Here is a 12,382-nt window from a genome sequence, read left to right as displayed (position 1 = left end):
TCGTGTTGTTTACTGCATTTAATTCCCCCAAACAACTTTCATTAGAGACTATTCCATTGTAAGTCGGAAATCCACTGAATTGCCTACTTAACCTATTACCTTGTAAGGCAGGAGGTTAACTCAGGTCGACCAGGCTAAGCTGTGCTCTTTCAGCTAGACAGGAGGTAAGAGAAGCTGAGTTATGTCTATGGATATTAATCTGAATAAATGAATGTGCTTTCCAGGAATTCAGTGCGGAAGGCACACATCTACGGCATCACTTTCAGCATCTCACAAGCTTTCATGTATTTTTCTTATGCTGGCTGTTTTCGATTCGGTGCTTACCTAATCGTGAATGGGCATATGCGCTTCAGAGATGTCATTCTGTAAGTAGCTTTGGAAATATTAAGATTGTACTAATCCTATAATAGGGTTTTAATAGGCTTATGCAAAAGTGTGGCATAGGAAAAAAAATCAACCATCCAAAGTTGAAGGCCAATGGGTTCAGTTTCCTGGAGCTGTTATCCTGGTAGGCACAGAAATCTGATCTTGTCACCATACCAAGCAGAGTTTCATCATCCCAGTGGTCTAAAGTTCGCCGGGCTTGTGACATTGATTGCAAAGCATGAAGTTGGCTGCGTATGTGAACGATTTTTAGGACAGAAGCAAGCAGAGAAAACTGTATGACTGTAATTAGGAAGTTGTTGGAGATAGTGGAGCCAAATCAGGGTAGGGCTCAATTTCTATAACCAAGCTGTGGCCCTGAATTTCTATAACCAAACCGTGGCCCTGACAATGGGATGGGAAGTCTGCCTAAAGTCTGGCAAATCTACTCTTTTCCCTAACTTGGAAGAGTCAGGGGTCAAGAGTCAGGGTCAAGTGTCTGTCTTACACATGTGGACACCCAGTGTTGCCTGCATTATTTACTTTGGGGGGTAGCCTTTGCTAGTGTCTATTGTTGGTGGGTTTTTTGTTTTGTTTTGTTTTTTGTTTTGTTTATTTGAAAAGCCACTGGATACAGACACATGGGTTTATTTTCAAAATGTCTGTTGTATTCAGTTGGTTAATGTTTTTTTTATACCTATACAATGCTGTCTTAGTTACTGAGGCTCAGTAGTTTGTCTCAAAATCAAGTATTATGATGTTTCTAGCTTCAGTCCTTTTGCTCAAGATTGTATTCTATTTTTCCATGTATGATTTCATAGGATTTTAAACTTTTTATAGTTCTGTAAATAATACCATTACTATTTTGTTGGGGACTGACTGCATTAAATCTTTAGATTACTTTGAGTAATATGAACATTGTATAACATACTTCTGATCTATAAAGAAGAAAAAATTTTCCTTTTCAATCTCTAAGATCAGTATTTTCTTTATAAAGGCTTTTGATTCTTTGATCAAGTTTATCCCAATGTTATTTACTTATTTTTGTAGCTACGAAAAATGACATTGACTTGTAGTTTTTAACTCTGATTTTATTTATATAGGTGTTTTTTTTTTTTTATTCCTGGCCAATCTAGTTCAAGGTTTTTGATTTTCTTTTAATTTTATTGAAGGACTAACTCTGCTTCATTTATCTTTTGTACTGATTTAATTTTTTGTTTATTTTGTTCTGATACTCTAATTTTTGTTTGTGCATTATAATTGTTTTTATTATGAATATATAGTGTGTATAGTGTGTGTGTGTGTGTGAGAGAGAGAGAGTGGGGGGAGGAAAGAGAGAATTATGTGTTTGCCGCAGCATGTGCACAAGTATGGCGGTCAGGGGATGCTTCGAGAATCTTGTTCTCTCCTTCAGGCTTGTGTGACACACCATTTTCCCCACTCAGCCACACCTTAGCCCCTTATCTTGCATCTTTCCATCCTGAGGATGCATTTTTTAGGTTGCTTGAAGACTTCTTTGATGTTGGCACTCACTGCTATATAGTTTCTTCCTGGTATTAGTTCTCTGCAGCCCGCATGTTTGCTAGGCTGTGTTCCCAACTACATCTGTTTCAGGAGACTGTGGCTTCATTTCTCAGTTCATCAGTAGCCTATTGTTCACTTAAAAGGTTTCCTTCTGTCTCCAGGCACTTACAAAACTTCTAAATTGCTTTTAGTTGTTGGCGGCTCCCTTTGTGATCAGGAAGATGCAATTTCAGTTCTTTTGATCTAAGACTAATCTATTTTAGAAAGAACTCCATGAACCACTAAGAATGTATATTCTGCATGCGTTAGATAAAATAATCTATTGATGCATACCTATTAAAAATTATTTACTACAGTGGTTGCTATCACATGTGGCACAGGACTGTCAAAGCTGCACACGTGGAATGCAGTTCCCTCAGCTGATGCTCACCAGCTCTGCCTCGAGTTGAGCCTCTTAGGTACTTTGGGCTTCAGTTTTTTCACTGTTAAAAAGCAACTAAGATGAGTTGAGATCACAAATTAGGTTCAGTTGTAAGCCATTTCAGGGAGATGAAAACCTTTGGAGGCTCACACCAACTCAGAACGAGCGCCCCACTGCCAGGGGGTGAACAGAGAGAACCAGTCCGAGGCGGTGGGTCCTGCCTCCCCCTTGAAATTCTTGTTGCTGTAGTTACTGAAATCTCCCAGCAATGCATGCGGGCTTGGGGAAACGACAATTAAAGAAGAACTATGTAAATGTTAGTTAAAAGTTTGGACTTTGAACTTTGAACAATGTGGAGCTCATTTGAACCCCTCTGCCTCTCTGTCCAGGGTGTTTTCAGCAATCGTGTTTGGCGCGGTGGCTCTAGGACACGCCAGTTCATTTGCTCCAGACTATGCAAAAGCTAAGCTGTCTGCAGCGTACCTGTTCAGCCTGTTTGAGAGACAACCTCTGATTGACAGCTACAGTGGAGAAGGGCTGTGGCCTGTGAGTGTTCTTCAGGATAGATGGCCGAGCTCCGTTCTAACGGCTTGCTTTCTATCTCAATGACAGGATCACATACTTTGCTTCATTGTGATGATATTTATGTGGCTAGGATCTTGACAACTTTTTGGCATTTAAAAAATTTAACAGAACTTTAGAAAAGAAAAATGAAGATATACTTAATAATTTTATTAATAGTTTAGTCTCATTTCTACATGGAGGTCCATGCAATGTAATTCAGTCACGATGAAACAGTTAGAAACTTAGCTTTAGACACTGCTGTGGCTTTTCTTGGAGCCTTTGGCTCAGTATTAGGTTTGCACAAACCAGAAACTCGAGTGTTGATAGCTTGTCTTTGTAGTGACTTTCTGTCTAATCAATACTCACATCTTCATTTTCTGTCATAGTGAACTTACTAACCATGTGAACTGGTACAAGCACAATACCAAATAAATATTTCATGTTTTACTATTCTTGGTTTTGGTAAAGTTTCCTTAAAATAATACTTTGATTTCCAATGATTGTGAGATCAATTTATTAAAAAAAAATTTGTAAAAAAACTTTTAGGATAAGTTTGAAGGAAGCGTGACATTTAATGAAGTCGTGTTCAACTATCCCACCCGGGCCAACGTGCCAGTGCTCCAGGGGCTGAGCCTCGAGGTGAAGAAGGGCCAGACGCTGGCCCTGGTGGGCAGCAGCGGCTGCGGGAAGAGCACAGTGGTCCAGCTGCTCGAGCGCTTCTACGACCCCATGGCCGGATCAGTGGTGAGCACACTTTCTTAGTAAATCGATTCACGGTTGTATTTTATGTGATCAGACCAATGGTTGAGCAAAGGTTCAAAACCCTCCAAACTGGCACCTGTATCAAATAAATGTATGGGGCCATTAGGGCAGAATATCACAAACATTGCATTAAAATACAATATAGGATTAATCTCTGGTGACCAGTGGGCCTTTTGTCCTGGTTCAATATGATTGACTGATTGATTGATTGATTGATTCTCTTATATGTTACATCCCAAAGGCAGTTTCCCTTCCCTTCTCACCTCTCAGGCCCTCCCTCACACCTCCTATCTACCCCCAAACTCCTCCTACTCAGTTTCCCTTCAGAAAAGGGCAGGCCTCCCAGGGATATCAGGAAACATGGCGTATCAAGTTCTAATAAGACTAGGTGGCATCTCCCATATTGCGGCTGGACAAGGCAACCCAGTAGAAGAAAAGGGTCTGCAAAGTAAGTAAAGAGTCAGGCACAGCCCATGCTCACACTGTTAGGATTCCCATAAGAAAACCAAGCTACACAACCTAACATAAACACAGGGGACCTAGGTCAGACCCAGGCAGGCTCCCTAATTGTTGGTTCAATTTTTGTGAATCCCTACAACCCCAGATATTTTTTTTAAATTTATGGCTTTTGTGAAGGGTATTGTTTCCCTAATTTCTTTCTCAGCCCTTTTGTCATATTTTATATAGGAGGGTTACTAATTTTTTGATTGTTAATTCCTGTCATTTTGTTATTGTTGATGATGTTGTTGTTTGTGGTGGTGGTAGTAATGGGGTATGTGTGTGTGTGTGTGTGTGTGTGTGTGTTGTGTGGGTGTTTCCTTTCTTCTGGCTTTGATGGTGTACGATTATTTAGTTCCTGTGTTTTACAGGTACAGTTAGCCCCCTTTGGGTGGAGTTTTCCCTCTCAGGCATTCTGTAGGGTCAGATTTGTGGATGGATGTTTTTTAAATTTGACTTTATAATGGAATACCTTGTTTTCTCCATCTATAATGATTGAAAGCTTTGCTGGGTATAGTAGTATGCACTGGCATCTGTGGCCTCTTATGGTCTGCACGACATCAGTCCCAGCCCTTCTGGCTTTAGAGCCTCTGTCTGTGAGAAGTTGGGTGTAACTTTATAGGTCTGCCATTACACGTTTCTTGACCTTTTCCCCTTGCCTCTTTTTAATAGTCTTCCTTTGTTCTATATAGCTAGTGTTTTGATTACTGTGTAGCATGGGGACTTTCTTTTTCTGGTCATTTATTTAGTGCTCTATAAGCTTCTTGTACCTTTATATATATGTCCTTCTTACAGTCAGGAAATTTTTCTTCAATGATTTTGTTTAAAATATTTTCTGGATCTTTAAGGTAGAACTTTTACCCTTCTATTCCTATGTTTCTAAAGTTTTGTCTTTTCATAGTGTCTCAGACTTCCAAAACTGGATTTTTTTGGGTGTTAGGAATTTTTTTAGACCAATGTATCAATTTCTTCTATTGTATCTTCTAGTTTTGAGATTCTCTCTTCCATCTCTTGTATTCTGCTGAGGACGCTTGTGTCTGCAGTTTCTGCTCCCTCACCTGGATTTTCCATCCCCCTCAATTTCTGTTTTCTTGTTGCTTCTATTTTCATTCTCAGGTCTTGAACAGTTTTATTTCATTCATCTGTTCATCTTTTCTTGACTTTCTTTAAGGATTTTAGTCATTTTCTCCACTTGTTTGATTGTAGCCCTGGCTGTCCTGAAACTTGCTCTGTAGACCAGACTGGACTCAGACTCTAAATCCACCTGCCTCTCCCTCCAGAGTGCTGGGATCAAGGCATGTGCCACCACCACCTGGCTTTCCCTGAATTTCTTTAATGTATTTATTTATTTTCACTTTAAAGACCTCTGTCATCTCCACGAAATTGATTTTAGGGTCATTTTCTTTTTTTTTAATTCGATACATTTTTATTTACATTTGAAATGATTTCCCCTTTTCTAGCCCCCCACTCCCCGAAAGTCCCGTAAGCCCCCTTCTCTCCCCCTGTCCTCCCACCCACCCCTTCCCACTTCCCCATTCCGGTTTTGCCAAATACTGCTTCACTGAGTCTTTCCAGAACAAGGGGCCACTCCTCCTTTCTTCTTGTACCTCATTTGATGTGTGGATTATGTTTTGGGTATTCCAGTTTTCTAGGTTAATATCCACTTATTAGTGAGTGCATACCATGAGTCACCTTTTGAGTCTGGGTTACCTCACTTAGTATGATGTTCTCTAGCTCCATCCATTTGCCTAAGAATTTCATGAATTCATTGTTTCTAATGGCTGAATAGTACTCCATTGTGTAGATATACCACATTTTTTGCATCCACTCTTCTGTTGAGGGATACCTGGGTTCTTTCCAGCCTCTGGCAATTATAAATAGGGCTGCTATGAACATAGTAGAGCATGTATCCTTATTACATGGTGGGGAATCCTCTGGGTATATGTCCAGGAGTGGTATAGCAGGATCTTCTGGAAGTGAGGTGCCCAGTTTTCGGAGGAACCGCCAGACTGATTTCCAGAGTGGTTGTACCAATTTGCAACCCCACCAGCAGTGAAGGAGTGTTCCTCTTTCTCCACATCCTCTCCAACACATTTTCTTGTTCTTCCACTGAGTTAGACTATCCAGGGCTTGCTGTAGTAAGGCAGGTGGGCCCTGGTGGTGCCACATTGCCCTGGCTGCTCTTAATTGTGTTCTAATGTCAGTCTATAGGCATCGTGGCTAGGGGTAATTATAGGGTTGGGTGTCAGTCTCTGAGGTTGTCTTTGTTGGATGGATGATTCTCCCCTTGGTTTCTGTTTCCTCTGTGGTCTTCTGGCCTGAGTGGCCTGTGGTCCTGGTGACAGGAAAGCCCTCAGGTGCAGTAGGGTACCTCCACTGGGGTTCTGGCAGCCTGTGGGACCTTTGGGATTTTGAATGACAGCATTGCATCTGTGAATCTGTGGTGCTGGGAACTGTTGTGGCCTCTGGGGTTCCAGGTAATGGGGTTGCCTCAGGTAGAACAGGGAGCTTCAGGGGTTTTAGGTATCAGCATGGCCTCTGGGTTTTCAGGTGTCTGGTGTTCTGGATACCAGTTTAGCCTTGGGTAAAGCTGATATCTTCTGCCGAAGTTGTGGGTGGGCCTGGATATGGGGCTGAGGTGGTGGGGGGTGCTGTTGGAGACTGTTTAGGTCTAAACATCCAAAACAACCCAAGTGGGCACAAGAGTACACGCAAAGCAAACTCTTTATTTGAATTAGGCAGCAATTAAGAAAGAAGTTGACTGTCCATCTGGAAAGTCTTTAGCCCCTCTAGAGCCTAGGAACTTGAGCTTAATTTCACCTGATGCTCAGAATGGAGTCCAAGAACAAAATGGCAGTATAAGGATAAGTCTTATTTGATAAGTCTCATAAGCGAGACAGCTGTGCCAGAGGACACGGAGGAGAGTCTTAGCAGGTAGTGAGCAAAGTCTTACCTGGGGTTCCGGGTACTAGCATGCCTTTGAATAGAGAAGGATGCTACTGCCAGAGTTGTGGGTCAGGAAATCTTTTTAAAACAAAACTGAGCTAGCTGAAGGCAGGAAGGAGACAGCATCCTTCACTCACAGTCACAGGAACAAACCTGGAACAAAACGAACATCAGTGCCGGTTCTCCCAAAGGCTCCGCCCTCTATAGCTCTCCGCTTTCCACTTGGTTCTTCTGTTTTCCGCTAAATTCTTACCTGGTGTTGTGAGAAAGGAGAAGAGGCAGAGTTGAAGACTGGCAGCTCTCAGAGAGAGAAGAGTAAACCGGAAATCAACCACAGGCTCTCTGAACGGCGTGCGCCTGCTCATTTTAACCCCAGCTCCTCTGCTTGCCTCATCTCTCGCACCTCGAGCTCTAGGCTCTCTGACGTTGACTCTCAAACTCCAGCTCATGCATATTTGGCTTTAATCGTAGATCTATGGCAACGAGCTGCTTCCTCTGTGTCTACCTGATATGGTCAACATGTAGAAGCTGGGACTAGAGAGATGGGTCAGTTGGCAAAGTGCTTGGTGTTCAAACACGAGGACCCATGTTCAATCTCTAGAACCTAGCTCATGTCCAGACGTACTTGGCCAACACAAAACAGACTCCATGTTTGGTTTGGTTTTGTTTTAGTTTTTCATGCATACACTTTTTGTTTCTGTCCTGCTGTGGGTTTTGATTTTCATTTTTTTCTTGCTTTTTAGCAAAGCAAGAAAATTTAGCAATTTGTTTTGAGAGAGAGAGAGAGATCGTGCATGAGAGCTAGGGAGCTTGGGAGGCTGTGAGGAGCTTGGGAAGGAAGACAATCAAAATACATTATATACAAAATTTTTAATAAAAAGATAAATTTAAAAGGTCTGGCATAGAGGTGTTTGTCTGTAATCCTACACTAGGGAGGCAGAGACAAGCAGACCTCTGCAGCTCAGGGGCCAGCCAATCTAGCTAAATTTATGAGTTTCAGGTTCAGGGAAGGACCCTGGCTCAAAAAAGTAAGGCGGATAAATGGTTAAGGAAGATACCCAACATCAACTTCTAGCACGCGAATGTGCAGACATACGCATGTGTGCATGCATGATTATGTGCATATATATTCATGCATGCACAAACATTACACAAAAGTAAGGGAGGAAGTTTAAAGCCGGTGGCTTTCACAGAATAGAGGAACGGGGACCTAGGGCTCTAGGTTCCAGAACCTAGGGCTGAGCTGCATTACCGAGCTGCTCCTTTCTTTTCCTGGTATGCCTAGGAGAGCAGGAGAGTCAAGGTCATTCTAGGGGCAGCAAATCTGAGTGTCACATTTTGATGCAGACTTTCTAAAGATAGATGGCCTGGTGGATGGCAGATAGAAACGAAGGACACATTAAAAGACACGGCCAAATGTGTTTCATTTCACCATCTAGACCCCAGCAAGAGAGGCTTGTCATGAGAGTCTGTCTGCTAACCATGCTTCCCTCAGCATGTTGGCATTAGACATGGAGCTTGGCGTCGTACGGCTGCGGGTACACACTGCAACGGTCCTTTTCTCAATTCAGCCACTTGCTATTTAGGATTGTTTCCTTTTTCTTTTAAAACCCTAATAGTTTGTGGATTTCTGTTTTTAAGCTCCTAGATGGTCAAGAAGCAAAGCGACTGAACGTCCAGTGGCTGCGAGCTCAGCTGGGCATCGTGTCCCAGGAGCCCATCCTGTTCGACTGCAGCATCGCCGAGAACATCGCCTATGGAGACAACAGCCGGACCGTGTCTCACGAGGAGATTGTGAGGGCGGCCAAGGAGGCCAACATCCACCCCTTCATCGAGACGCTGCCCCAAGTGAGTTAAGTCCAAACTTCACAGCTGAAACCCACACAGGGTTATTTTTATCCCTGAAGCGATTCCCAAAGTTCTTGCAATAGTCTTGTAGCTAAGGGGCTGGCGTGTCTGGGAGGAGACATTGGCCTTGATGAGAGGATGTTTCATCACCCTCAGGCAATGAGACACCAATGAGATACAACCTTACCCCAAGTCTCACATTAGTGTTCTGGACTACGTGTGCACTTCAGTTTAGTGTGGTTCATGTACTACTTTCCCCACAAATGTATGCTTTTGATTTTGAGAATCTTATAGATTTACACACAGTTGTGTGGAATACAGGGATTTTATGTTTTCTTTATCTAATCTCACATAATGATAACTTCATTCAGAACTATAATACAACAGTAACCAGGATGCTGGCATCCAGACCAGTTTACTCGTGCTTGTGTGTGGGGGTGGGGGTGACGTGTATGTGTGGGGGAGGGGTTCTCAGTACATCTGTGCATTCTGCGCAGCCTCAGTACATCTGTGCATTCTGCGCAGCCTCAGTACATCTGTGCATCCTGAGGAGCCTCGGTACAGCTGTGCAGCCTGCGCAGCCTCGGTACAGCTGTGCATCCTGCGCGGCCACGGTACAGCTGTGCAGCCTGCGCAGCTGCAGTGCAGGTGTACATTCTTGTTCCAACCCTGAAGATACAGGACATTTCTAACACATGAAGATCCCTCGAGCTGCCATCCTTCCATCCATATACCCCTTCCTCCCACTTCAGTCTCCACAGCTCTGGCATCACTAACCTGTTCTCATTTTGCATCACTTGCTATTGTAGAGACCGTATATACATAGAGGATGTAAACTTGATGGCCAGGTTCTCACGCAGCACAGCGAGCCTCTTATTTGCTGAATGACATTTCATGCATGGCTGGGCCACGGGTTACCTTTCTCCTAGAGAAGCTTACCACAGTTCATCTAAATTTGAGGTTGTAAATTCCTGAGTACTGATGATGCTTTACATAGTCCTAGCCCCTAATATTTCTGGAATAACTACTCAGCAGCAAATCACTGAAACATGATAATTGCCTGTTTGTTTTACAAAACTCTGCACCAAAAGGCTTCATGTAACCACCATTTACAGCCCTCGCAGCAAGTTCTAAAACTTACCAGCATTTAATATGGCTATGAAGTTTTTATTTGCAACAGTTTGATAGGAATATAAGATATATCATGGTGGTCCTCATATGCATTTGCTAAAGGGAAAGTGAAGTCCCTGTCACTTATTATGCAGTGGTAGCTATATAACCTCCTTGGTAAAGTGTCTCTTTATATTTTTTTTTTAAAAAATCTAGTTTTTAAAACTGTTGAACATGGAGTCTTTTATTCTAATCCCCTTTAGATATGAATTTTATGATATTTTCCTCAAGTTATAATTTGGGATTTTTTTTCTTTTAAGTGGATGCTTAACAGAACAGAATTTTCAATCTTAGTGAATTTATTTTCCTTTCATGCATCTTTCTTCTGATGTCAAATCTGTCACAGAGTCTATACATTCCTGTCTGAAAGGTGTTCTCTATTTTAAAAGAGTCTGGTTGTTTTACAACTTACCTCCGAGTGTGTGGTCCATTCTGTGCTTCATATTACTTGAGCCCTATATAATTATTTTTCCTTTTAAAGACAACTGTCTTAAAACTGTATTGCCTTTGTTGATGACTGACTTGCAGAAATACGACACAAGAGTAGGAGACATGGGGACGCAGCTCTCTGGAGGCCAGAAGCAGAGGATTGCCATCGCCCGAGCCCTCATCAGACAGCCCCGGGTCCTGCTGCTGGATGAAGCCACCTCAGCTCTGGATACTGAGAGCGAAAAGGTCTGTCTCCACCTGTCTTACTAACCTAGCAGAAAGAGTGATAAGGAAAGCCGGCGTGAGGAAGGCAAACACTAGACTTAGATGTGATTATTTTGAAGTAATAGAATGCGCATTTCTAAAAACGTCACTGTTCAGTTCTGTTGTTCTTTTTTTTAAAAAGGAAGTAAAAACATTTTATGATAAAATAGAAGATTTACATGGAAAATATTTCTGATAAAATAGAAGAGATATGTAGAGAAACACATTAAAATTGACAATTTTCATGGAAAATTAAGGAGTAAAATGTGAGACATAAAAATCTTAGGGAAGAGGAAGAAATAGAAATTTATGAGTTTGTTCCTGCCTGAATAGAGCATAAAACTTCTAGTGTTGGGTAACATAGTTTGTATACAGAAACCTTTTTTATCTGAATAAAATATTCCTCATTAGTTAAATGGTATTTAATATTTATTCAAAAGTTAACAGGCATATCATCTATAAAAATGTATGTTTTTTCCTTTAAAAATATATTGTTTTCCTTATAAAAATGTAAATTTGTTTTCAAAATGGCTAAATATTATTTAATATTAAGTTTTTCTATCAGAATTATTTGGTTGCCAATAACATTAAATATCTACTCAATAAAAATGCACATATATTTATAAACATAAAAGAACCATTCAAAAGGAAAAACGCTGCAAAAAAATCACAATTTTGGTATATTAGTTTTAATGGAAAACTGAAAAGGGCTTTTAAGAGGAACTTAAGAAGATGATATTGGCAATTAGTTAGAAAGTTTTAACAGTTCTGAGGGTCATTTGTATGATGGAAGCCCATTTCTGTTATAATTACAAAGCAAAACGAAGCGATGCAGTCATGTAAAGTACACATGCCTAAAGCCGGGTTCACAGAGATTAGAAAAAGGGATTACAATGGTTGATGCTACTCAGACGGTAAAGCTTTAAATAGTCATCGCACTTGTTACTGAAGTTCTCAGTACGAAGCTCTTGTTGGGCTTTCGACAGGTTGTCCAGGAAGCGCTGGACAAAGCCAGGGAAGGGCGCACCTGCATTGTGATCGCGCACCGCCTGTCCACCATCCAGAACGCAGACTTGATCGTGGTGATTGAGAACGGCCGGGTGAAGGAGCAGGGCACGCACCAGCAGCTGCTGGCACAGAAAGGCATCTACTTCTCCATGGTCCACATTCAGGCCGGCACACAGAACTTATGAACTCTTATACAGTATATTTTTAAAATAAATTCAAATCGTTTTTCACTTTATGATGTGTAAAAGAAGTTTCTCATTGGAGTTACAGAATATAGTTCTGTCTTATTCCACATCAGTCTAGAGTTCAGCCTGGACGCTTGTGCTACAGCATCTGAAACGTCTGCCTGGATACATGTGACACCTACCCTGACAGAATAGAATTGCTACAGCGTGTCTCTCTCTCCCTGAGCTGTCAGCGTCCCTCAGAGAGGCCAGCAACGCTCAGGCATATGCATGGGAAGCGTTTAAGAGAAATCCCAAGTGAGGACACGGTCCCATGGTTCTGAATAGTAGACATGCACAGGATAATGAAATTAGCTCTCTGCATTCCTCCGCTGTGGAATAGAAGGTGTTGGTTGTCATG

At 41.8% G+C, this 12,382-nt stretch overlaps 1 protein-coding gene across 4 annotated transcripts in view; it reads left to right on the top strand.

Annotated features, from left to right (window-relative positions):
• The window catches only part of LOC127678298 (phosphatidylcholine translocator ABCB4), a 58,920-nt gene extending 46,888 nt beyond the window's left edge, over positions 1 to 12,032 (top strand). For all 4 annotated transcript variants that reach the window (XM_052173144.1, XM_052173142.1, XM_052173143.1 and 1 more), the window contains 6 exons: positions 225 to 365; positions 2,698 to 2,854; positions 3,419 to 3,616; positions 8,720 to 8,926; positions 10,625 to 10,771; positions 11,776 to 12,032. In XM_052173144.1, coding sequence (XP_052029104.1) covers positions 225 to 365; positions 2,698 to 2,854; positions 3,419 to 3,616; positions 8,720 to 8,926; positions 10,625 to 10,771; positions 11,776 to 11,982 — 1,057 coding nt within the window. In that variant the 3' untranslated portion in view covers positions 11,983 to 12,032. The remainder of the gene's footprint in view (positions 1 to 224; positions 366 to 2,697; positions 2,855 to 3,418; positions 3,617 to 8,719; positions 8,927 to 10,624; positions 10,772 to 11,775) is intronic.
• Positions 12,033 to 12,382: the final 350 nt, after the last annotated feature.

This window comes from Apodemus sylvaticus, chromosome 2 (assembly GCF_947179515.1).
Source record: "Apodemus sylvaticus chromosome 2, mApoSyl1.1, whole genome shotgun sequence".
NCBI classification, from domain to species: Eukaryota; Metazoa; Chordata; class Mammalia; order Rodentia; family Muridae; genus Apodemus; species Apodemus sylvaticus.
This window is presented reverse-complemented; position numbering and strand designations above follow the sequence as displayed.